Here is a 27,826-nt window from a genome sequence, read left to right as displayed (position 1 = left end):
GGTACAGCACTGTGTCTGAAAAGTACACATTACATGATACATTCAATCGCAACGTTTTGTATGCACAAAAAGTGTCATAAACTGAATCACATCACATTTCTTCCCACGTGTTCTTTGGAAACTCGACAAGGGTAATATAGTTTATGGTCATGTCACAATGTGCAGCATTGATCGTTGATGGGAAAGTCGGACCTGACCTATGGTTTAAACTGTCTAAACTTTTGAGTGGGACAAACTTGTAAAGTCTGTATGAGCATACATTTATTGTACAGGATGCTCAATATTGTGTTTATATTTCGCTGTTAATGTATACATTTATAGTACAGCATGCTTAATAATGTGTTTATATTTCATTGTAAATGTATACATTTATAGCACAGGATGCTCAATATTGTGTTTATATTTCGCTGTTAATGTATACATTTATTGTACAGGATGCTCAATATTGTGTTGATATTTCGCTATTAATGTATACATTTATAGTACAGGATGCTCAATATTGTCTTTATATTTCGCTGTTATTGTATACATTTATAGTACATGATGCTCAATAGTGTGTTGATATTTCGCTGTTACTGTATACATTTATAGTACAGGATGCTCAATATTGTTTATATTTCGCTGTTAATGTATACATTTATAGTACAGAATGCTCAATATTGTGTTTATATTTCGCTCTAAATGTATACATTTATAGTACAGGATGCTCAATATTGTGTTTATATTTCGCTGTTAATGTATACATTTATACTACAGGATGCTAAATATTGTGTTTATATTTCGCTGTAAATGTATACATTTATAGTACAGGATGCTCAATATTGAGTTTATATTTCGCTGTTAATGTATATATTTATAGTACAGGATGCTCAACATTGTGTTTGTATTTCGCTGTTAATGTATACATTTATAGTACAGGATGCTCAATATTGTGTTGATATTTCGCTGTTAATGTATACATTTATAGTACAGGATACTCAATATTGGGTCTGTATTTCGCTGTTAATGTATACATTTATAGTACAGGATGCTCAATATTGGGTCTGTAATTTGCTGTTAATGTATACATTTACCATTCAATAAAATCGGTTGAAGGCTGAGTATAACAAGTCTTTTGAAAGTGACTTCTTTATTCACACCAGCATTGTTTCGTGAAAAATCATAACCCTACCCAGAACATTGAATTTTGGTTTATCTTTAACCACCGTGAACGAATTCTCCAAATCCTCCGCTAGTTGAACACTCGCTGATTCACTTTGAAGGCTGGTGAGCGAAAATACCATCATACTCACCACTGATTTGCTATGTCTCATCTGTTAGTTAAATTATATTATCAGTTCTGATGCGAAACCTGACGACAGCTGTCTGTTATCGGCACATGCGTTTAAGGTGAGTCATCACAGGACAGATGCCGGCAAACTTATTTCTTCTTTTATCCATCGTAAGGCCGCTCCTCCACTGTCTGCATGTAATGAGTTGTACGTGCTACCCGTACCTGGCTTAACGCCATATTCACGGGCTTCTACCTGTGACGTCAATTTGAACGCACAGTCAGTTGTCACTTGTCAGCCCGGTAGGATTGGCCGTCAGCACTCAACACTTGTCCCATGTTGACGTTTCATGTTACAGGCAAATAAATACATTTTAAAGAAACTCCGTCTTCAATATTTGTCTGGGCCGACTAGAAGCCTGAACCTGGACAAAATGACACCCGAACAGGGACGGAGTCGTCATTACACCTGAGCAACACAACGTCGACGACGACCCCGCTTTCACGGCGAGGCTTATGTACTTGTTCCGTGGACCGCCGATTCATCGATCATGACACTGCATACAACCTACCAACAAGTGACTGATTCACGATTAATGTGAGTGACTGTATGATACCTGTGATATAGACATCAACCATGTGTTTATCTGTCATACTTCCACCTGTGATAATGAATGGATGAATGAATTTCTTTATTTCCTCCAGAGTTGAATCCGAAGATTTTACATGGGCAAATACATTATTTACTATACATCAATGAAATTACTTGACCATATACAATGAAATCATGGTATACACTACTATGAATAAATAATTTACAATGTACATTTTGAGAGCAGTAAGGTATCTAGTAGATATACATAAAGTGTTTCTTTAAATTCCATATAAGTGGCAGAAAGACATTATGATGCTTTGCCAAGTGTCGTAATCAAGTTCGTTAGTCAAGTCACGGACATCTGCACCGAGAAAGAATGAAAGCATATCATCATCGTCAAGCATATCTATTTTCACGTATACATCTACATCAAGTAACTGGTTACCATAACGTCACAATCAAATGACATCACTAATGGCTCTGCTACTGAAGCTGTTTGCAGTACTTTTTACACTGAAGACACTGCTAATTACTGTCTACAAATTGAAAAAGTTGAAAGAATGATGTTGGATGATAAATAAAATCTCACCATCGTGTATTTTGATATCAAATATATCAACACTCGTTGAAAAAAGTGGCAAAAATCCTGGGCGAGCCTCGGAATTTTTCCACTTTTATCAACTCGTGTTAATATATTTGATATCAAAAGACTCTCGGGTCAGATTCTCTATATATGACACCAAATCTAATACTTTGCATACATACAGGATGTTATTGTGTTATATTACACCAGCTCTGACACTTTGGATACAGGATGTTATTGTGTTACATATCACCAGCTCTAATACTTTGCATACAGGATGTTATTGTGTTATATTACACCACCTCTGATACTTTGCATACAGGCTGTTATTGTGTTATATTACACCACCTCTAATACTTTGGGTACAAAATGTTATTGTGTTAGATTACACCACCTCTGATACTTTGGATACAGGATGTTATTGTGTTATATTACACCACCTCTGATACTTTGGATATTGGATGTTATTGTGTTATATTACACCAGCTCTGATACTTTGCATACAGGGTGTTATTTTGTTATATTACACCACCTCTAATACTTTGGATATTGGATGTTATTGTGTTATATTACACCAGCTCTGATACTTTGCATACAGGGTGTTATTGTGTTATATTACACCAGCTCTGATACTTTACACACAGGATGTTATTGTGTTATATTACACCAGTTCTAATACTTTGCATACAGGATGTTATTGTGTTATATTACAGGAGCTCTAACACTTTGCATACAGGATGATATTGTGTTATATTACACCAGTTCTAATACTTTGCATACAGGATGTTATTGTGTTATATTACACCAGCTCTAATACTTTGCATGCAGGATGTTATTGTGTTATATATCACCAGCTCTGATACTTTATATACAGGATGTTATTGTGTTATATCACACCATCTCTAATACTTTGAATACAGAATGTTATTGTGTTATACATCACCAGCTCTGATACTTTATATACAGGCTGTTATTGTGTTATATTACACCAGCTCTGATACTTTGCATACAGGATGTTATTGTGTTATATTACACAAGCTCTAATACTTTGCATACAGGATGTAATTGTGTTATTTTACGCCAACTGTAATACTTTGGATACAGGATGCTATTGTGTTATATTACACCAGCTCTGATACTTTGCATACAGGATGTTATTGTGTTATGTTGCATCAGCTCTGATACTTTGCATACAGGCTGTTATTGTGTTATATTACATCAGCTCTGATACTTTGCATACAGGATGTTATTGTGTTATATTACACCAGCTCTGATACTTTGGATACAGGATCTTATTGTGTTATATTACACCAGCTCTAATACTTTGCATACAGGATGTTATTGTGTTATTTTACGCCAACTGTAATACTTTGGATACAGGATGTTATTGTGTTATATTACACCACCTCCAATACTTTGCATACAGGATATTATTGTGTTATATTACACCAGCTCTGATACTTTGGATACAGGATGTTATTGTGTTGTATTACACCAGCTCTGATACTTTACATACAGGATGTTATTGTGTTATATTACACCAGTTCTAATACTTTGCATACAGGATGTTCTTGTGTTATATATCACCAGCTCTACTGATTTGCATACAGGATGTTCTTGTGTTATATTACACCACCTCTAATGATTTGCATACAGGATGTTATTGTGTTATATAGCCTGCATAGCCGTTAATGCTCCTTGAACCCAACTAGGAGCTAACAACCTCGGTACGAACGTTGAACAACAGTTCTGTCAAACTTCCCACGTGCGGAGTTACTGCTAATTCTATGCCAGTATGCTTCTGTTTCAGTTTGATCTATTAGGATATCGTGGAATGTTCGGATCCTTCTCTGGCACTGACCTTTTGAATTTAGTGTAGGCTGTCATCAAAACTGATATGTGTGATTCTGTATTTATATATAGGCAACGCATTATGAAATGAAATCGTTTTGTGGATGTGACAGCAGCAAGCAGTGTGCCCTGCTCCAACACTGAGAAGTAAGCGGTATATGGACAGTTTCATTTAAAAACACACACCCAAAAACATACTTTTCCACGTGATTATACATATGCTTCAAACAATTCTTGTAGCATTGCAGACCATTTCAATGCATCAAGTGATCAGTTCCCATATATTCCAAATATTGGACAGTGCTATATTTCTTGACAGCTTTCTGAATGATTCTGTAATTTTCATGGCTTGTCAGATGCCAGATCATAGCACAGGGGACACTCATTGTTACATATACTGAACAACAAAAGTTCCTGTGGCATTGAATAAGATTTAATGCAAAGTTATATTTTTTACCAAATCAGAAACAATTTCGGTTTTCGGAAATACTCCTGTAAGTGTTCAAATGGTTTAATTTGCAATACTGACTTCAGAAAATGTGTGATTTCATAAAAAAAAAACCATGAACATGCAAAAATGTCAATTTACAAATCAATAGCGTGTGTGTCCACCTCTGGCTGCGATGCAAGCAACACATCTTCGTCTCATGGACTGGACTAGTCCTGTGGGATATCTGGCCATATCTGCTGGTGGATTTTTGGAAGTTCCTGGAGTGTCAGTTGAACACATGGTTGACGTCGAAGGCGCCGATCCATCCCATCTCATATGTGATCGATTGGTGGGAGATCAGGGGAGCGAGCCGGCCAGGGGATGATATTCACGTTGTTATGTTGAAGAGAGTCCTGAACAAGTCGAGCATTAAATGAGGCCCGGCGTTGTCATGTTGAAAGCTAATGCCTGGGCCATGACGACGCAAAAACGGAAGAACAATAGGGCCGACGATCTCGTCGCGGTAGCGCTGTCCATTGACATTTCCCTCTACTACTATCAAACGGGTCCTCTATCTCACCCCATACCATAACGCTGCCACCCCCGAACCGATCTTCTTCCATGACACAATGATTGACGTAACGTTCACCTCGACGTCGGTACACTCGAATCTGTTCATCGCTGAGGCTGAGGTGAAAGCGAGACTCATCAGTGAATAGAACTTGTCCCCAGCGCATGGCCGTCCAGCGTAGACACTGTCTGCACCACTGTAGACGTGCTTGACGGTCGTCTCCTGTCAAAATGGGACGTCTCGCGGGTCTTCTGGCGACAATCACTGCACATCTGAGGCGACGACGTACGGTTTGTGAAGATATTAATCGAAGGACAGGGATGCTTCCTGCAGTCACTGTTCCTGGCTATAATCGATTTCGTAGGTGTGTTGTTCGAATCCAGTTGTCTTGTCGATTATTGGCTTTCTCACCCATTTTTTCACTCTTCTCGTTATACGGACTCTTCAGTCTTTAAGTACCCAAAGGTCGCATGTACTGGGTATGTGTGGTTTCTGAACAAGCCTGTGATTATGTTGGGGAAAGTGATCAATGGGCAGCAAGGGATTGCAGTTTTTTTTAATGAAGAAGGAATATCTGATAATATTTGTTGGGAGATTAAAGATTATTTTCGGATGTCAGTGGGTGTTGTTTTACATCGCTTTTACAATAACCTAGCATTATTGTTGCATGTCAATTGTCAATATGGGGGACAGCAGAAGTAGGCTCCACACCCTGTACCCCTGCGGGAAATCGAACCCGTGCATTCGGCGTGACGAGCGAACGCATTAAATACTAGGCTACCTCACCAAGTCTGTGGATGTTGAACATCAAGGTGGATCATCAATATACTGGTCTGGATCTGCACGGAATATAGAACATTCGCAAACCCATTCGGTCCCGGGAAGTCAACCATGTGACATGGTGTTCACAGTGTCTGTGATAAAGTTTCCTGGGCACGACCACATGAAAGACGTGATGCGGGGATATAAAGAGAGAGCGCCCATAAATAAGTCTCTTTGTTGGGTAAATGATCTGTCTCTTTTGACTTGCACATTATCTTCCCTTGGCCTGTTTTCAGGTTAAAAACTGACAAGCTTTTGTGAGGGGTGCCGTGGTTTGGCGAACACTTGGTATCGTCATTATTTGATAGCGGTAATATTGTCAGAATCGCATAACGAACTGATCTTTTAGAGGAAGTTTCTTATTATTATGGACCGAGCTTTGTCACTTTTATTTCATTATTTATTATATGTCATACTCATTGCATATAAAATATCATATTTCTGTACCGGTTGAAACCATTTTCTCAGGGGAAGTTTCAAATGAGTCCATGGTTGACTGTTTGAAGAGAGGACTCCATGGCGGCCACATTCAATATCTTATCTGGATCTGTGCATGGAAGCTAACAAAGACGGCAGCCTCTGTACCGAACTGTGCAACAAGTGGAATGATATTGAATCTCAATTACTAAGGTACACTTGCTAAAAATGACACTTTGCTTGTCAACATGATGCTATCTGTGTTGTGGCCTTAACCAGAAATGTCCCACCTCCTCACTGGCACTTACACTGCATATGAACATGGTGTGGGTGGCGCGTGCTCCCCAGTCAAGCAGGACATGTTAACTTGTTTCACCTTGTGTCTTTGCTGAAATGAAATGATTCAACTTCCCAGCATTGTGTGTTTTCATATCAAAGCTTTCTTGAATCATGAATCTTGACATGTTTTCAAACATATGGAACATACATGTCACCCACCAGGAGACAAGGGACGTTATGGTTGCTAGGATACAATTGTGCTGTGTCAACTTCATAGGTCAAGTTTATAATGAAAAGTCAAAATGTGATTTTTCACACATCAGGTCCCTCATCTCATGGTTGTTCACATATGTTGAACCCCACTACTAAAACACACTTTACAATATGGCTGCTGGAGGAGCCATCTTGAAAATGAGATTTGAAACTCCAATTGGGGGCATCATTGGATGGATCAAATAGATGAAGTTTCAGCTTCATTGGCCTCCTGGTTTCTGAGACGTTCAGGATGAATGATGGACACCAGGCACCAGACGGCCCATGGTAGGGAACAAAGACCTGACACACAGGACAGGACACAGGACACCAGACACCGGACCACCCATGGTGGGGAACAAAGACCTGACACACAGGACAGGACACAGGACACCAGACACCGGACCACCCATGGTGGGGAACAAAGACCTGACACACAGGACAGGACACAGGACACCAGACACCGGACCACCCATGGTAGGGAACAAAGACCTGACACACAGGACAGGACACAGGACACCAGACACCGGACCACCCATGGTAGGGAACAAAGACCTGACACACAGGACAGGACACAGGACACCAGACACCGGACCACCCATGGTGGGGAACAAAGACCTGACACACAGGACAGGACACAACATCACTTCCCTTTCAGTCAGGTGAGCTAAAAATGGAGATGTAGTATACTGGATAGCTGAGGATGTCTCTGGGTGTTTGTTGTTTGACTCTGCACTTGGCAACATTCCAACTATATGATGGCAGCCTGGAAATCTTCCCCCGACTCCAGACAAACCAGAAGTACTCCATCAATCTTGTTACAACAAGTCTGTTTGAGAATAAGAGATTTTATTTCTGTATGTCACAATAAGTCACAATACTTTTCATACATTAAGGAAGAGCACCACACGTTCCCAGTCCAAAAAAATCCAGATTAGATTTTTATCCCTCACACGAACAAAAGAAGCACAATACTGTTCCAATCTTCCTTCAGAGTTCACCGATTTGCTGATACTTTAAGTTATCATGGACGAAAACTAGAACCAGTTGGTTACCGTATATCGCTGTGTATAAGGCGAGTTTTTCGTACCTAAAATGAGGGAGCTAAGAAGGGGGGTCGTCTTATACACGGAGTCAAAGATCTCACATTTTGTTCCACTGGCGATGTCAACCGGCGTCCGATAGCCAGCCCAGCATTTGACAAAAAAACTTCGCATTTCGTCCTAAATAACTGTTACAATAACTATTTCCATACATAAACATGATTTGTATCTCTTTTCCTTGAATAAAGTTTAATAATTTCTGCAAATAAAGTTGAAATGACCCTCGCCTCGATGCAGATTGTCAAACCACCTGACACGGTAAAGCAATCAACATCCTAACAGAGAGCCGGAATTACCGGTAAGCATTTGCATATTGCACATGTGACCTAAAATGTGATAACCGGTGAAGCTGAAATCAATTCACGCTGTTTTTACAGTTGTATTAACAAGTGTTGGAGACGGTGTGTACAAGTGATTGTGCAATAAACACGCTGAATGTGAAGCAAACATAAGCCTAGTTAGTTACAACATAGTTAATTGGCGATTAAATTACTCACCATTGTCCTTATATGTTATTACTTCATAAATGAATTTTATTTTACGGGCACCAATTTGGTGTCGTACCGTGTAAAAACAAAATGGCGACGTGTGCTGGAGTTACACATGCGACCTATCATTGTAGAAAAAAAACAACTCAAGATAAACATATTTTTATTGCATATATAAGGTTTGTGTGCGCACTTGTGATGTGTGCGAAATACTCATCAGTCGGAAAGCGCACGTTAAATCTTCTATATCAGTCAGACTTGTGATGTGATTCATTCCCGGTCGCCTAATACACGGAGTATAGGATTTTGGGTTGATTTTGAAGGCGTGTACAGGGGGGGTCGTCTTATACGTGGGGTCTCCTTATACACAGCGATATACGGTAATTCACAATACATGAATCTCAGTCAGGCAATAAGAGCCCATTTACATCTAAAACATGGAACCCCACATCATAAATTCAATCCTGTTTTGTGTTATACTTTACAAATGACAACTTTTCAAAAAAATAAATCTCGAAAGGTCAATCACATAAAATATTTTATTTTTAAGTCTGACAAAGTCATTGCGTTTAGTCAGTCTGAACACTAAGAGGACAGGCCTTCTGTTTGACAACACAGGCTACAAATATATACAACAGCTGAAGCATCGCTAGGACAGTTCTACAACATCCCCCCCCCCACCCCCACCATCATGATATCTAGAAGTAGTGCTGAGAAAACGATGAAGAAAATACACCTCATACTGTCAGTTGCTGCAATCTCAAGAGACCTTAATGTTACAAAAATATTACAAACGAAGCTATCCTCTGTGTGAATTAGCCTTGGTTCTCAAACATTATGCATAAAAACATGCGAGTGGTTGTGCACATATACGCTCGAAAGGCACAGTTAGAAAGAGACAGTATTGTACTCGGTGAAATATATTCTAAATTACAACAAACTAACTTAATGCTAAGATGTTTTTGATGAATATTGTTTACATTATTGTGAAAGCCCAGGTTAGGTAGTTAGTAGGTTAGTAACCATGGTAACGACTACAACTGTAACCATGGTAACTGCCTGTGCCACAAGCAACAAGTGAAGTGTAACCAAAATCACTAAAATACATTTTGCTTGAATACAAAATTTCAAAAATCCCCCATTGTATCAATAACCACAAAATCACATCAACAATTGATTGCCTCATAAAATACCCACAAACTATACCCACAAAAATACAATACCCCTCGCTTCACAGTTTAACATACATCGTTGAAATCCAATTTCATAAGATCCGGGCAATTAAAACCTATATATGAACTAGAAATGAATAAAAACATTGTTTATATACCCGATAATAATCCCTTCTGCATCTCAAAGCAAGTTGAGGCCCGGTTCTATGATTGGACTGTGAAGGGAAACACAGTTTAGTTGGCTGTGTAGGGGGGTGGCATGTTGGGGTCGATGGGCATCTTGATGGCATCCTCATACTTGGGGGGAAGAAGCATCTGCTGCAATAAACACAACATCACAATTGAACCATTCGACCATGTACATCAGAACTGACTTCAAGATGAGGGATTTGTGTGACCTTGACATGGAGAGTAAAGCATGACTTAATGAGTCATAGATCAGAGTTTAATGAAATGTCACTGTAATCCTAAAGCTATCGGTACAATGGAAAAGCTTGTACAATCCTGAGTCTCTTACCTCTGTGTCTGGGTCCACGTTGTATTCACGGACCATGGTCCTTGAGGCATGTCGCATCTGCAGATACTTGTAGCAGGCCCACACCACGCCGATCAGGTACGCCTGCAACACAGCAGACTGTTAGTTTTTCTGCACGATTTTCCTCAATGTATAAAATGTGAGTGTAAGGAGCACTCCCAAACAAGTTGATCCAAGAATATTTGAAACATGTTTACAGCAGCTTAGTTGTTCTGATATTTGAAACCTGTTTACAGCAGCCTAGTTGTTCTGATATTTGAAACATGTTTACAGCAGCAGAGTTGTTCTGATCAGCTAAGTTACAACAGAAGCCTGACAACCCAACTCATTCGTTGTGTTAAATGACAAGCAACAAACCTGGTGCTCACGGGAGAGTAAAACCAGGAGGCCCGCACACAGACAGCTAACACGGACTACTCTATTCTAGTTTTACACATTTCCCACAAAATCACATTGGAACCTTAACTTCCGATCTGAGCTGCCGCCACTGGGTACAACTGACAGCGACTCAACTGGTCACTTAAGTACAGCACAAGTCATTGTCAACATCATTGTGAAAAACTTTGCCTTGTAAATTTGGAAAACATATTATCATGTCAGATGAAATATAATCCCCCTCACAAAGTGACTAGTTTTTCAAGATGTTAATACTGATACATGGCAGTTTCCACATTTGTCTCGCTCACCTTGATGCAGAGAATGATGATGAAGATTGTGATGAAAACCAGCATCAGCCAGTCTGAGTTCATCTCCAACACACGGTCCATCCCAGGGAAGTTGGCCTGTATCAACATATACCGACCATGATAACACAACTCAGATACAACAGCACGGTTAGCCTGTTATCAACATATACCGACCATGATAACACAACTCGGATACAACAGCATGGTTAGCCTGTTATCAACATATATCGACCAGGATAACACAACTCAGATACAACAGCACAGTTAGCCTGTTATCAACATATACCAACCATAATAACACAACTCAGATACAACAGCACGGTTAGCCTGTTATCAACATATATCTACCATGATAACACAACTCAGATACAACAGCACAGTTAGCCTGTTATCAACATATACCGACCATGATAACACAACTCAGATACAACAGCACGGTTAGCCTGGTATCAACATATACCGACCATGATAACACAACTCAGTTACAACAGCACGGTTAGCCTGTTAATGTTATCAACATATATACGACCATGATAACACAATGCATTTACAACAGCACGGTTAGCTTGTTATCAATAGATGTCATGAAAAGAAGTCCATCTGTTACACAACAGAAGCAATGATCAATGTAAAGTAACTTCTACGTCAGATACCAGTATATTACATTTATCCCACAGTATATTACATTTATCCCACAGTATATTACATTTATCCCACAGTATGTCAACTCCATGTTAGGAAAGGGTGATGTAGCACATTCAAAGCCATGTTGTCCAAATAGTTATTGCTATTTGTTCACCAGCAGTACTGACCAGTCCTTGTTCTCTGATCCAGAACTTGATGTTGGGGGCGTAGGTGAAGTAGCCGACCACCGTGAGGCAATTGAGACAGAAGTCAAACACTTGCAGGCAGAAGAATGGCATCAGGTAGCCAGGCCGGGTCTGGAACATGTACAACAGCATAAACAACAGTCATGGGTCAGTGACAGTTCATGTACAACAGCTAAAATATAGGTTGTAGGTCTATGATGGTTTCATGTACCACAGCATAAACAAATCTGTGACACACCTAACCAATCTCCCATACACACCTAACCGATCTCCCATACACACCTCACCCATCAACCATACACACCTCACCGATCAACCATACACACCTGACCGATCAACCATACACACCCAACCGATCTCCCATACACACCAGACCGATCTCCCATACACACCTGACCGATCAACCATACACACCCAACCGATCTCCCATACACACCTGACCTATCAACCATACACACCCAACCGATCAACCATACACACCCAACCGATCAACCATACACACCCGACCAATCTCCCATACACACCTGACCGATCAACCATACACACACGACCGATCTCCCATACTTACCTGGCCAATCTCCCATACACACCTGGCCAATCTCCCATAAACACACCTGACCGATCAACCATACACAGCCGACCAATCAACCATACACACCGAAACGATCTCCCATACACACCTCACCGATCAACCTTACACACCAGACCGAGCTCCCATACACACCTGGCTGATCAACCATACACACCAGACTGATCAACCATACACACCAGACCGATCAACCATACACACCTGACCGATCTCCCATACACACCTGACGGATCAGCCATACACACACGACCGATCAGCCATACACACCTGACCGATCAGCCATACACACCTGACCGATCAACCATACACACACGACCGATCTCCCATACACACCTGACCGATCAACCATACACACCCAACCGATCAGCCATACACACACGACCGATCAACCATACACACAAGACCGATCAGCCATACACACACCACCGATCAACCATACACACACGACCAATCAACCATACACACACAACCAATCTCCCATACACACCTGATCCATCAAGAATACACCCAGTATTGTGTGGCAATGTTGTATTTATTTGTGTACATTCTGTGTTCTATATATATTGTAAGTTTTGTAATGAAATGATGTTAACTTTTTACTGTTGCATTAAATTGAATAAACCTGTACAGCTGCTGTACTCTACAGCACTGCTTTCAGCAGAATAATGACTTCATCTCTGTGTGGAGTTTTCTTTTAGCCAACTCATGCTGGTCGTGTTGGGGGTTGACGGCTTGGGTCACTCCAGTACTAGGGTCCTTTAAGTCAGCTTATGCCTGATTGGCCTTGTTTGAAATATTTCCTCAACACTCTACATTGAACCAGCACACCAGCCACTACACACCTTGACTATCCACATTTGCTTTGTGTCACATTTCATCATTGAGATCATCCTTAAACATGTTAAAGGTCAGTAATGTGTTTCATATATATATTGTTACTGCGTACTTATTTGTATGATCAGTCATAGTGTGACAAAGTTTTAATATTTATCTAAATGAGTCAATAAATAGTAATATAATTGCAGCCATTTAAATATTTAACTAGGTCAGCAAGTTTCTAACTAGATCAGTAGATTAAGGCATACAGAAATCCAGCACTATATACCTTCATTTAAGAATGAGTAAGGGAGTGCATAGTTACTTACCATGTATGTGTTTGTTTCTAACTATGTTTTATGTACAATGCGAAGCGCTCATAGGTGTGTTATGAGTAAGACGTAATTCATGTTTGCTAACACACACACAGGTAAATGCTTTCAAAGCTTGTACAATTGAATGACATCCTTAAAAAGGCTGTGCAAAATTGACATCTAATATAATAACCAATAATCCATCCCTGAATGTATTTGGGTGACGCTGGGAAGGAAATATTTCATTGCATGTGGATGTGATGTACGCCCACAGATTGATGTACGTGTATACTTGTTCTGAAGTATATGTTTCAGGGCTTAATCTGACTGTCCCCAGAAAATACTCGGTACAAATAACACCCGCGCTATTTCTAAAAATAGTTATAATTGGATGACCTTGAAGGTCAGTATGAAAGAGGGTGTCACAAAAAACTTGTGTAGAGGGAGACTTGGATATTTATGAATGTAATCTGATGAAAATGATCAACTTAAAGATCACTAGAGAACAAATTAGCACTTATGATTGGAATTGGATGAAACTAAATATAGATGATGTCACTGGTTGGTGTTGAAGGTCAAGGTCACGGAAAGCTTACCCTTACGACTCCATAGATGAGAGCAACGGTGATCATGAGGTAGGCCACGGTCAGGGCATAGCCAACACACAGGTCCTCTGAAACACACAAACACAAACGTTTGTCATCTTGGAGAGTCAGCATTAAACACAGTCCGCCGTCAGTTCAATCAGACATGACATGAATACTGTAGTGCAGACATGACATATATACTGTAGTGAGGACATATATACTGTAGCGCAGACATGACATATATACTGTAGTGCAGACATATATACTGTAGCGCAGACATGACATATATAATGTAGTGCAGACATATATACTGTAGTGCAGACATGACATATATACTAGAGTGCAGACATATATACTGTAGTGCAAACATATATACTGTAGTGCAGACATGACATATATACTAGAGTGCAGACATATATACTGTAGTGCAGACATGACATATATACTAGAGTGCAGACATATATACTGTAGTGCAGACATGAATACTGTAGTGCAGACATGATATATATACTGTAGTGCAGACATGATGTGAATACTGTAGTGCAGACATGACATATATACTGAAGTGCAGACATGACATATATACTGAAGTGCAGACATGACGTGAATACTCTAGTGCAGACATATATACTATAATGCAGACATATATACTGTAGTGCAGACATATATACTGTAGTGCAGACATGACATATATACTGTAGTGCAGACATGACATATATACTGTAGTGCAGACATAACATGAATACTGTAGTGCAGACATAACATGAATACTGTAGTGCATGCATGACATATATACTGTAATGCAGACATGATATGAATACTGTAGTGCATGCATGACATATATACTGTAGTGCATGCATGACATGAATACTGTAGTGCAGACATAACATGAATACTGTAGTGCATGCATGACATATATACTGTAATGCAGACATGATATGAATACTGTAGTGCATGCATGACATATATACTGTAGTGCATGCATGATATGAATACTGTAGTGCAGACATAACATGAATACTGTAGTGCATGCATGACATATATACTGTAGTGCAGACATGATATGAATACTGTAGTGCATGCATGACATATATACTGTAGTGCAGACATGACATATATACTGAAGTGCAGACATGACATACATACTGAAGTGCAGACATGATATGAATACTGTAGTGCAGACATGACATATATACTGTAGTGCAGACATGACATATATACTGAAGTGCAGACATGACATATATACTGTAGTGCAGACATGACATATATACTGTAGTGCAGACATGATATGAATATTGTAGTGCAGACATAACATGAATACTGTAGTGCAGACATAACATGAATACTGTAGTGCATGCATGACATATATACTGTAGTGCAGACATGATATGAATACTGTAGTGCATGCATGACATATATACTGTAGTGCAGACATGACATATATACTGAAGTGCAGACATGACATATATACTGAAGTGCAGACATGATATGAATACTGTAGTGCAGACATGACATATATACTGTAGTGCAGACATGACATATATACTGAAGTGCAGACATGACATATATACTGAAGGGCAGACATGACATGAATACTCTAGTGCAGACATGACATATATACTGTAGTGCAGACATGACATATATACTGAAGGGCAGACATGACATGAATACTCTAGTGCAGACATGACATATATACTGTAGTGCAGACATGACATATATACTGAAGTGCAGACATGACATGAATACTCTAGTGCAGACATGACATATATACTGTAGTGCAGACATGACATATATACTGTAGCGCAGACATAACATGAATACTGTAGTGCAGATTGTTACTACTCTTTTAACATTTTAATTTTTTGGCATATTAATCTTTTATTCAAAGAAATTCATTCAGTTCAGCTTGGTATTGAAATATTTAACTTTTGTTCTTTTTTACTACATTTTTGGTGTTTTTGGTATTTTCTTGGTAAAAAAAATCCATGTCAGAATGCTCAGGGTATCTTCCTGATATTACAGCTACTTCCTGTCATTCAATACTGCATGTTCTCTCAAGACAGACATGTTGAAAGGATTTAAAGGAAGTCATTGAAGATTTAAAGAAATCGCAAAGGATTTAGTATGGGGTGGAAAGTCCACAGTATTTGTAATTTTTTATTTTGTCAGATATCTGATATATTTATTTCCAAATATATTATTTTATCATAAAATTTCAGTATTTATAAAAATGTAAACAAAGTATGTTTGTTTGTTTATATAAAGGTACAAGGCATAATATTTTTGGTATAAATCTAAGTCTAATTTAAAGGTGCATACTCACTAATACATTGATTATTTAATCAATTTTTGTTTGTTAAATTATTATTTTTTATTGTTTTCTTTGTCTAAATTTTTTAACAAACATATTTCATTGCATGTAGATGTGATGTACGCCCACAGATTGATGTACGTGTATACTTGTTCTGAAGTATATGTTTCAGGGCTTAATCTGACTGTCCCCAGCAAATACTCGGTACAAACAACACCCGCGCTATTTCTGAAAATAGTTATAATTGGATGACCTTGAAGGTCAGTATGGGTGTCACAAAAAACTTGTGCAGAGGGAGACTTGGATATTTATGAATGTAATCTGATGAAAATGATCAACTTAAAGATCACTAGAGAACAAATTATGAAACATGGTCCAAATTAGCACTTATGATTGGAATTGGATGAAACTAAATATAGATGATGTCCCTGGTTGGTGTTGAAGGTCAAGGTCACGGAAAGCTTACCCATACGACTCCATAGATGAGAGCAACGGTGATCATGAGGTAGGCCACCTATTTTTACAACATATGGGGGGGGAGATAACTGTTAATATAGCATTGTACAGGGCTGGGTATGATTGACACTTTTCCTCACTGATGCTATCTTCCCCATGCTTATTCTTGTTTATTAATATTATCACTTCCAGCTACTGCGCATCAGGTATATGTAGCCACATAACAATTATCATCTCCCATGATCCATAGAAATTGCAAATCTTAACACATTTCTACGTTAGTCTGTCAGCAGGAAAAACATGTGAACCTTTGGTAAGTGATTTCTTCACAAAGGATGGGTATGTCTGGAAGCCCTGGTCTCTTCCAGTCTCAGCAACAATGATGCCATCTGTCTCTTGGGTGAGGCCCTGTTTGGGTTGCAGAATGTCGGGATGGAAGGACACCAGAATCAGCATCCCTATGAGGAACAGCTGCATCAACTACAACAGAGTGCATGACACTTGAGCATGATGGCCCTAATAATACCGGCATTACTTGACAACTGCACATTTGGTGAACTGCTGAAAGTTTGTATCACGGCATGTAACATGACTTGTTTATTCACGATCCAGACAAACTGCTGACTCTATATATCCGTTACATCCTCGCAACCTAGCCAGATGTAGTAACATCTACCAAACATTCTATCACTTACCAACATTAAAATTTCCCCAACCTACTGACACTGTTGACATTCGTTATCACTTCCAATATCTAGAGTTATCTCTCTTAGTCCATAAGCGCTTGTTGCTAACACTGCTTAAGGGGCATTCACACGGTACAACTAGTTGTATACAATTTGTTGCATGCAACACATTGCATCGTGTGAACGGGCAAGTCGGTCCAACTTTTGACGCATGCAACTTGTTGGACGTGAGTTGTACGGAATAGGACGTGCTCTATTTTCATGCGACAAGTTGTACGTACGCAGCCAATCAAAACGCGTATCCAAATCACGTGATATTTTCACCTCCAAATGTAAACAATCATGGCGACCCCAGCGTCCCGCTTGAAGAAAGTTGAGATGTCTAGAGTGGAAACGGAGCGGTTTATCGGCTATTATGCGTCCCATGACTGCTTGTGGAATGTATCCAGTCCATTTTATTCCAAGCGGGAACACCGACAAGCAGCCTACATCTCTATTGCAGAGATGATGGGTAATGGGATGACAGGTGAGAATTCATGAACACGATATGCGAAGTATCAGCTGGTAACACACGGCATTTGTAGAAGCTGTACTCGTTTTCGGGCATGATGACTAGGCGGAAATTGTTAATTTGGTACATTTGTACACATAGAAGGGTCAGATAACGATTTCATACTTCTAATTCATTGTTTTATGTGATGAACTCTGACCTCTTACTTCGGCGATTGATAGTGTGTGTACAACGTGCGTCTGCTCTTCGAGCGTGTTCAGACAGATCAGCGAACATAAAATGAATCAGAAGTACGTTTCAGATTGAAATGATGTTGAATTTGAGAAACTATATCTCATACTATGTGCAGTCGCCGATATATGTTATTACAAACCTTTTTAAATGTCGATCCACGCCTGTCTGTTTACACTATTTGACCTATATGCGAGAGGCTCCATTGGAGTGATACATGTCATGCTAATGTTGGAATAGAGACCGCTTAAGTATGTTATTCTATGAAATAATAAGGAATATTCCGGCTCAGTGATTAATTATATTTTATCTGAATAATTTACAACAATGAAATATTAACAATCAATCATATTGTACAGCTGCATATATACAGACAAAAATCATTTAAATTATATTAGCAACAATTCATATCACAGTTACTTCAAGTAGACATATATTTCCATGATGACTTTCAGACATGATCATAAAGTACATGAGCATATTCCAAATAACAGTCTTACAAATAGTCTTACTTTGTCATGTGTATGTGTGTAATCCGGCTCAGTGATTAATTATATTTTATCTGAATAATTTACAACAAGAAATATTAACAATCAATCATATTGTACAGCTGCATATATACAGACAAAAATCATTTAAATTATATTAGCAACAATTCATATCACAGTTACTTCAAGTAGACATATATTTCCATGATGACTTTCAGACATGATCATAAAGTACATGAGCATATTCCAAATAACAGTCTTACAAATAGTCTTACTTTGTCATGTGTATGTGTGTAATCAATCATTATGTTAATTCCACACAGTTCTATAATGTTATCACATTGTTCACACTAATTTTCCAACTCAAGTTCATGTTTATTTATGTTCTTATGTAATAAACCTAAATTGCTCTGTGTTGTGTATCTTAAACTTAATAAATTCAGTCCCTAAATGTAATATTGAATTACATCCACTTCATCAGTAAACATTGTAAAAGAATCCAACTATCCATCACTTTCTTGTTTCCAGCATTTGATACTTATATGACAATATGTATGTCTCTTCTAGTTGATCAAGTCCCAACTAAAATTTCTACCTTACGAACATACTATGGTAAGGAGCTGAGGAAGGAGACCCTGTCCAAGAAGAGTGGAGCAGGGACTGACGAGGTCTATGTTTCTACATGGGAATGGTTCCAACTTCTGGATCCATTCCTCAGGAGGCAGGTTCATCAAAAGAACACAGTAAACAACATGGTTGGTGTCATGAAAATAGGCATATTTATCATTATCATTATTTTGTTGATCAAATTCATTCAAATGAGGGCGGTCTTGTGGTTAAAGCGTTCGCTTGTCACGCCGAAGACCCGGGTTCTATTCTTGACATGGGTACAATGTGTGATATTGCTGGAATATTGCTAAAATCGGCATAAAAGCATACTCACTCACTCATTCAAATGAAAAGATTGTACTATTTGTACTGTTGTTGAAGTGGGAACATATGAATGACCATGAAATTAAAGAACTGTCTACATCTGTACTTGTGGTACTATAGGTAAAGGGTATTATAAATATAACTTTAGATGACATGGTCCCATTGCCACTGAACCTGACCATTTGTAGAAAAATATTCTGCAAATTCCTCTCTGACAGTTCTTGCATTGGCAGTGTTTCTGTTTCCCCCTTGCTGGACAAGTGATGTTGCTCTACTGTCTCTTACAACAGCAATATCAGTGCTATTTGATTCTGTGTATACATTGTCACATTTTGTGCGAAGAAAGTTGTGAAGAGCCACAGATGCCATAACAATCTTAATGCCATTTTCAGGTTCAACAGTAATAGTTCTTTGAAATACCGCAAATCTGTTTACAAGTATGCCAAATGCATTTTCAGAGACACGCCTAGCTCTAGAAAGACGATAATTGAAGACCTTTTTGTCCTCTGTGGTATCTCTAAAGGGAAATGGTTTCATGATATATGTCTTTAGTGGGAAAGCATCATCCCCAACAATGACATGGGGCACAGGTTCTTGGCGTCCAGCAAGGGGGGAAGGGGGTGGTACGTTCAGAGTATTGTTCTCCATAGCTGCATACAATGAGGAGTTTGCAAATATACCTGCACCACTGGCTCTTCCATTGGCTCCTATGTCAACATAAATAAACTTATAATTTGCATCAACAAGGGCCAACAAAACAATGCTGAAGAAATTTTTATAATTGTAATACAATGATCCAGAGTTTGTAGGAGCCCGAATGGCAATGTGTTTCCCATCCAGTGCTCCTATACAGTGTGGGAATTGCCACTTGTCACAGAATCCCTGACTTATGTTTGCCCATTCCTGTTCTGTGGTTGGAACCTGAAATTGGAAATAAAAAATAATGGATAACATTGGAACCTTAAATTTGCAGAACAGCTCAGAGAGACAAGATACAGATGAACAGGAGCAAAGCAGCGCCTCTGACAGTTTGTTGACAAGTCCAATGGATACAGAAGACTGCCCTCCTCTGCCCCTGGCAGAGTCAACACCAATCAAGAAAGCAAGGCGCTCAGACAATAACAGTTTGCAAACCCAAGTTCTGCAAACACTGAAATCACTTGAGCAAAGAAGGGCAGCAAAAGAGAATAACGGGGACATGTTGTTTGCTAAATACATAGCTAGTGAATTATCAAATGTCACCAATGACAGAAAGAGACAAGAATTAAAAATAAAAATACAACAATTAATTTTTGAAGCTCAGTTAGACAACTGAAGTGAAACTGTTATTTAGAGGTTATTTATGATGCACAATTTGAAAAACGTGAGAGTTTTGACCAAACCTTGTTGTATTAATCAGGGGATGATGTGGTGCAATTTGTCAATTAGGATGTTAAAAAAATCCTGTTTCCATGGCAACAATTTTTACTTTGACTCTGTACATAGTGGTGTGTTTGTCCAGACCATATCTAAAGTACTCTTTCTTGAAACTGTACACACAAAAAAGACCAGGTTGTCAACTGGTGCCTATGCTATTTACATTGTTTAAATAAACTTTGCTTTCAGGAAATAATTTTTAATAAAAATATCAACAATACCTTCAGGTAATCATCCTTCAATGAGTCATAAATCGCTTGGCAGACATGAGGAATAAATCCACATATTGTGTTGCTTGGTATTCTGTATAGATACTCCAGTGACTTGTAACTATCTCCTGTTGAAAATTAAAAAACCCATAAAAATATGTATTCATAGATTATCATTATAGCATCACTCAATCTTGGAGATAACATTACCACCCAATAAAAAGATCATTACAAAGTAGAATTTAAAATTAAATCAATTATTATATCATTTACAATTGCATACCCACTTCATTTAGTACATATGTACTAATTTTCACATCTTTGAATCAATAACAAATGTAAATGAAACTGTTTCATGGCATCTGGTTATTTACACACTTGTGTCAATTATTTTATCACTTTGATATATACAGTTCAGAATAATAATTGATAAAAATATGTAATGATCTGAACTTGTAATGATTTTTTTAATAGAATAAAAACAACATTAATTCTAACTAACATTTCTAATTAATTAATTCTAAGTAACAGACCAAGAATGAGAATGTAAATGCCAAAGATGGTGGTTGTGTCTCTAAATATTAACATGCCAATTTAGAGTGCCTATGTATTTGTGTCAAATAAAGAATTGTTTGTGGGTTTTGAATAAATTAATTGAGTAAAATGTAATAAGAAAAATATTTTGAAATAATAAAGCTGTATGTGATCAATTGTGCGAAGAAGAAATTGTCAGCACTTAACGTTTTTATATTTCAAAACAGATACTTCACATTGATGAAATATACCTGAACATGTACAAAATAAATACAATTCATCTTCAAAATGAGCGTTTATGTTTTCTATGGCAATACATTAAAGATAATAGACTTACAGTGGAAAATCAAGCATTCTCATTCACCCATACTCAGTTTTACCGTTTGCCTATTTACTGGTATGATGAGATGTAGCAATGTGTTTGTTGGAGGTAGTGATTGGCCTAATCTTTCCTTTAGGTAACGTAACAGATACAATAACATATACGAAAAGCTGGCGGGCGGGCACACAGTTAGACCCTCGTTCAAAGCTCCTCACACACTTATTCCGTTGATGTATAACAAACGATTATCCATTGTACAATGTGAGGAGTATTGCCTGTTCATCGTGTCCTTGCCCTTCAATAACAGCTGATCACGGGTAAACAATAGATCTCTTTTCGCAAGAGTATACTTACCGGTGGCTAGATAGCGGAGAGTAATGGCCAACTTCTCACCAGGTGGAATGGCATCACGCATGGGGGTGTCCGTTTTGGCAATAAGAGGTGACACGCGATCTAGGAGATCGGTGAAGCTTGACTTGTTCATGCGAAGAAAATTGGAGAAGGCCTTTGTATCCTCGGCTTCGAGCTCCGCCAAAAGAGCGCTGTATGCTCCAAATTGCCCTCGTCTAGCAATCCATGGCCTCACCCAACATGACCGCTTGGTTCTAACTTGTGAACAATCCGCAAGCAACGCAACTGTGGCAATCTCAAGTATATCGTCATCGCTATCAGAGTCATACGCAGACGCCATGACGTAATGTAAACATCGTCTTAAAAATTGAGATCTCGCGAGATCCGAGTTGTATGCAACTCGCCGCCGTGTGAATGGTGAGTTGTATACAACTTCAGTTCGTGCAACTAGTTGCATGCAACAAATTGTATACAACTAGTTGTACCGTGTGAATGCCCCTTTAGCAATGGGTAAGGCCATTTGGGATGGTTCAACATCTAAAACTACTATTTGATACTGAAGCCCATGATGCCCAGCCTTCAGTAAGTTTAGATTGTGTCTGGAGCAAGAAGGGAAGACATGTACTTTGTGGATCTCTGCCTTGATAAGTTAGTACCAATGAATGCAGGCAATGCTTCAATGGAAAATATTGAAATGGTGGTAAAACCCCTTTCGACCCACTTCACAACTTGTGTCCATCTCTTTCATAACAATAGTTGATCATTTCCAACAGAACCTATACATATAGCTGGGATGGGGATGGGGATGGTAGTCATGGTAATGTACATTCCACCACACTCACCATGTTGAAGAGTACTGCAGTTACATCACTGCAGGTTGCGGTAATCCTGTACGCCTCGCACACACAAAATTCAGTAATTTCATACACAGTTTAGTATGTAATCTTGTACATGGAAAACAATGTCATACAGTTTTATATAAGGCAATTTTAATGGCAACACATTCACATGGGTGTAGCATCACATTGGTTACGCTTGTGTGAGGTGTTCACTTGAAAATGAGGACACAGAATATCATGAACTATGAATAAAGATAAAATTTGGGTAATCTTGTATGTGTAACAATTGTATATGGAATACAGATAAAATTTCTGTAGTAATACTATGGAGATCAGTATTAATTTCTTTCACCCTCCTCCAGTCTTTGCGTTGACCAAGTCTACATTTGGGTCACCGCCACTACCAGAGAATTAAAGGGCCTCTGCACCCACTTCGAGGTGACCTAGATCCAAAGCACTACTTGGAAGATCTCTCCCTGATCAATGTTTGGTGTTGCAGTCTGAACCAACGACAACTTTGAGGCATGGCACTATCGCCTAAACCAGAGAGCTGGCCGTAAAAACCTCCCGTTCTACACATTAGTGCCTTTCCTGAAAGAAGAAGCAGACCTCATCCCGCTGCAGATGTGACTTCTCGCAGATGGGCTGCTGGAGAGACGAGTCTCCAAGAAGCCAAAGGAGCGGCAAGAAGTTCTAGGAATATGATGAACTCTGGGACTAGTATGAACAGCACAACCATAGTAACATCACAACTAACCAGTTTTAAAGTGTCGCCAACTAAGTTGAATGGTGAAACTGAACTTGTCAGGTGAAAGCGTGAACTATTGAGTGAAACTGAGAAATTGCTCAGACATACATGAGAAAGTATTTTTAAGAATGAACACTCATTTCAAGTACCAATCTTACCCTTTGTTGCTTGTTATTTATAGATTTATATACAAGGGATGTAACTCTGAAGAGAATGTGTGAATGTCGCTATAATATGATAATTTGTCAATCTAAGAAGTAGAGTCATGAACAGATATATTAGATGAAAAGAGGAAATTACTTTCGGCGAAACCGCATTGTCAGTGGTTCATATTGGGAAAGGGAGGTCAATCTAATTTCAAACGGGAGCTATCTCTGTTGTTTTCATATTTGCGAGAAATGGTGTCACCCACGCTGTACGTTGTTGGTCCAGCTATTAAATGCCCAGGTTATGCCTAAGGTAAAACATAGTCTTAATTAAATGATTGAATGCATTATGTATTTATGTTTCCATCCGCACATCTTCTAAGATTGGTTTAGTGCTGATAACCATTTTCTAAAATGTGGGCCCACATTGTTCCCGTCTAATAGTGATCGAAACAGGTGGGCCCACATTTGTAAATCACTGTGCTTCATTGGGTTGACTAAGTCATTTAGGCTAGTGGGCTCACATTTGTCCTTACTTTGCATGGGTATGTGACATTATATATTATTCTGGTTTTGTAATATTGATGGGAAATATCTTTATAAATTATTTAGTGTGACGTTAATTCCACGAAAGGCACACAAAGTCTTTGAAGTTTGAATAATGTCATCATAGCTGACCACACTAGTTTTGCAAAAATAGTTACAAAGCAAGAAACTTAGATCTACCTCAAATTAAATTTACAGAGGCAATACCACTCATTCTACTTTTTCCAGTATAATACACCAATCTAATCGTAAGTTTTGGTGACGATATAAGCCTGAAAATACGTCCACACTTGAATTGATCCCGGACATGATACAAGCCTCAAACTTTTCCGAGAACTTGTTCCATTAAAAGAATAACTCATGACTATTAATGACCACACGACCTAGTTTGGCGATGTTCGTAGAAGTGAGTTTTGCTGTATTGTACATTTGTACATTCTTATCCAATTATAAGTCATAATACTTATTTTAAATAGACAAAATAGCAGTTCGTAATGCAGGTTTATTTACGTAGTACATATTCTCAACAACAGGTGCGTTTAGTTTCGAGTGTTGGCCCACCTCGAAACTTTCGATTAGGCAAACTGAGTTAGCTGCCTTCACAAACCACCGATAATGCGGTTTCGCCTTACTTTCTTTTATCTTATGTTCGAGATTACATAGATCTACAGCCTCCACTGCAACCAGAGATGGCAGTTGGATCCGACAGTCCAGATATGGCCTGTCATCATAACAAGCCTGTAGGTCATGTCTTGACAGTTGGACCCTGTGACTGCATGTCGCCGTTCGCTTATGAGGGAAGAAAGGTCATAGGTGTTTATCACCTCTAAGTAAAAGCCAGGATCACAGGTTGTAGCCTGCAACCTCGGGGTATCACGGTACTTGTCATGTACGCCAAACGGAACAAAATGCACTCACTAACCTTTATGTTTATTCGTGTTCTCTGTATCAGATATCATTCATGTTATCAAACAATGCATATTTTACTGATAAAAGTTCATTATTTACATTAGTAGCTCCGAGTAAAAGCCGGGCCTCGCGCTCTGTTTGAGAAGGGAGGGAACTCCATCGTATCGCGGTACAGAGAAAAGTTGTGTATGGAGGTCCGAATTGGACAAAAAGTGGACATAATTCTACCAACCACTTGGTATGATCATGCAGGACATCATTGATTTGTCCAGACAAGTGCAAAGACAGCACAAGTAAAATTCTAAATGTGTTATCAGCAATAGGTATTCAATGCATACTTACCGAAAAGTAAGAGAAAAATATTTTTATAAGTCAACATCAAAATATCAGAAATGATATTTTAAGATTATTTTTTAAAAATTGGATGACAATAATTTGTCACAAAATGGAAAAATGTTAAAAGTCAACAATAAATATATAAAAAGCACTCCTAGTATGCCCAAAGTATGTATTTATCTTTTGGTTACTAGTGAAGAACGTATTTCTAAGTTTGGCATTATGGCCCTTATGATCTCCCAATAGTTTCTTAGCACAGAGCGGGAAAAAATGTGCGGACTACGTAACTTCCGTTACCTCATTAGTCGCCCTGAATATGCAGATGACCAGTTCAGGTCGATAGAGAAAGTTTACTTGGGGAACTGCGGGTTATATCGTTGGCCATTGATAGATGGGGGTAAGGCAATATTACAACAGATACCAGAAATATGTATCAACGGATTAATAACTCCTTACTTACCATGCTTACAGCAGAGGGAACATTCCGAGGAAATTGAAATTGTTTACGAAGTGAGCACTTCCTGGTTACTGATTTGCATTAATAGACAGCCGCTAAGAGGCGCGTCCCGCGTGAACTATCGGAAATCACAAATGCCGCGATACGATGAATGCCGCGGTACCATGGGGTCCGAGTATATATACATCTTAAGATAAACCAAGGCACATAAACAACTCAGGGAGAATCTGGGATTTGAATCCACAATTCGCAGATCCTTTAAGAGTTCAGAATTAGACATGTAACCCTACACAGAGAGTGAGTGAGTGTAGGACGGTGACCCTAGTTAGATGTGTCATGTCCTTGATACCCATGGAGAAACATAACGAGTCACAACAAAACAATGTCAAACTGATTGTTAGTACTTTCAGCGTGGACCACAGGCCCCCAAAGCAAGCTAGTCATATTACTGAAACACCGGACCCATATATATATCCAGGGACCTGTGATGTAGACCTGCCGGAAGCAAGATCTTGTTCGATGGTTTCATGTCATTAGTCCATTAGATCCAATCGACGTTACAATTTACACAACCCACAATTATTGTCAAATATAAATATTAAATACCACCGTAACAGTGGGGCCTATCAGTGAACTTGGAACGGATATCTAGAGGTTAGAGGCGGCATGTTATCTATCAAAATCGCAACACGGATATAGGCTTTTGTTGATGATTACATTAGGTAAGTCGTTGTAACACAAAACGAAACGAGAAAACTGACCAAGTTCCACAAGCCAAGGAGAATGGTACCAGTCTTGACATGGCAGCAGATACAACAGCGATACGACTGGGGATCGCTTTGGTCAAACTTGAGTCGCATCATTGAGAAGTATAGGTGTGAAAACAAGTTTGTTTTCACGCACAGCTGACAACGTATTTCACTTTTACAGTTAATGGCGGCACTTCCTGTTTCTAGATATTGATATCTCTACGCGACATAGAAATAGTCCCAATATTAATTGTGTTTGTACGCGAACACTATCACTTAATATTCGTCATTGACATATTTTTACAGATATGCAAATGTTGACATTATAATCTCTGTAGTTGTAGCAACGAAATAAAATACACTGCCTTGCGGAATATTTTCTAAACATAGTGTGCAACGCGGTCCCACACAGCATAATGAGAACACTGACTGAATGCATCACTTGAGCCCATGTACAC

At 38.8% G+C, this 27,826-nt stretch overlaps 3 protein-coding genes across 4 annotated transcripts; 1 reads left to right on the top strand and 2 right to left on the bottom strand.

Moving 5' to 3' along the window:
• Nucleotides 1–7,902: 7,902 nt before the first annotated feature.
• Nucleotides 7,903–27,584, bottom strand: LOC139478393 (lysosomal-associated transmembrane protein 4A-like). Of its 2 annotated transcripts, none has more exons than XM_071260835.1 (7): nt 27,381–27,584; nt 17,266–17,437; nt 14,200–14,276; nt 11,867–11,995; nt 11,055–11,150; nt 10,351–10,452; nt 7,903–10,148 (listed from the first exon to the last, which is right to left on the bottom strand). In XM_071260835.1, exons 1-7 carry the CDS (start codon nt 27,480–27,482, stop codon nt 10,068–10,070), a joined length of 759 nt encoding a protein of 252 aa, XP_071116936.1. In that variant the 5' UTR covers nt 27,483–27,584; the 3' UTR covers nt 7,903–10,067. The 2 variants fall into 2 exon arrangements, with proteins under 2 accessions (XP_071116936.1, XP_071116935.1); XM_071260834.1 differs by having other exon boundaries at nt 7,903–10,151; nt 27,381–27,582.
• Nucleotides 17,986–21,780, top strand: LOC139479900 (uncharacterized). The gene is made up of 3 exons (XM_071262819.1): nt 17,986–18,169; nt 19,441–19,628; nt 20,780–21,780. Exons 1-3 carry the CDS (start codon nt 17,986–17,988, stop codon nt 21,119–21,121), a joined length of 714 nt encoding a protein of 237 aa, XP_071118920.1. The 3' UTR covers nt 21,122–21,780.
• Nucleotides 21,408–23,095, bottom strand: LOC139479901 (uncharacterized). The gene is made up of 2 exons (XM_071262820.1): nt 22,642–23,095; nt 21,408–21,559 (listed from the first exon to the last, which is right to left on the bottom strand). Exons 1-2 carry the CDS (start codon nt 23,093–23,095, stop codon nt 21,408–21,410), a joined length of 606 nt encoding a protein of 201 aa, XP_071118921.1.
• Nucleotides 27,585–27,826: the final 242 nt, after the last annotated feature.

Source organism: Haliotis cracherodii, unplaced genomic scaffold, assembly GCF_022045235.1.
Source record: "Haliotis cracherodii isolate W230 unplaced genomic scaffold, xgHalCrac1.p SCAF_4, whole genome shotgun sequence".
Classification (NCBI taxonomy): domain Eukaryota; kingdom Metazoa; phylum Mollusca; class Gastropoda; order Lepetellida; family Haliotidae; genus Haliotis; species Haliotis cracherodii.
This window is presented reverse-complemented; position numbering and strand designations above follow the sequence as displayed.

Excerpts from the sequence above, each read along its gene's own strand:
- LOC139479901 (XM_071262820.1), bottom strand. The coding sequence starts at position 23,095 with ATGCAACTAGTTGCACGAACTGAAGTTGTATACAACTCACCATTCACA. Across the intron at positions 21,560-22,641 it reads TCTCCGCTATCTAGCCACCG|GAGATAGTTACAAGTCACTG; the intron begins GTAAGTATACTC and ends AATTTTCAACAG.
- LOC139479900 (XM_071262819.1), top strand. The coding sequence starts at position 17,986 with ATGGCGACCCCAGCGTCCCGCTTGAAGAAAGTTGAGATGTCTAGAGTG. Across the intron at positions 18,170-19,440 it reads GATGGGTAATGGGATGACAG|TTGATCAAGTCCCAACTAAA; the intron begins GTGAGAATTCAT and ends TGTCTCTTCTAG. Across the intron at positions 19,629-20,779 it reads AGAACACAGTAAACAACATG|AACAGCTCAGAGAGACAAGA; the intron begins GTTGGTGTCATG and ends TTAAATTTGCAG.
- LOC139478393 (XM_071260834.1), bottom strand. The coding sequence starts at position 27,482 with ATGATGCGACTCAAGTTTGACCAAAGCGATCCCCAGTCGTATCGCTGT. Across the intron at positions 17,438-27,380 it reads TCCTTGGCTTGTGGAACTTG|TTGATGCAGCTGTTCCTCAT; the intron begins GTCAGTTTTCTC and ends ACTCTGTTGTAG. Across the intron at positions 10,453-11,054 it reads TCATCATTCTCTGCATCAAG|GCGTACCTGATCGGCGTGGT; the intron begins GTGAGCGAGACA and ends GCTGTGTTGCAG.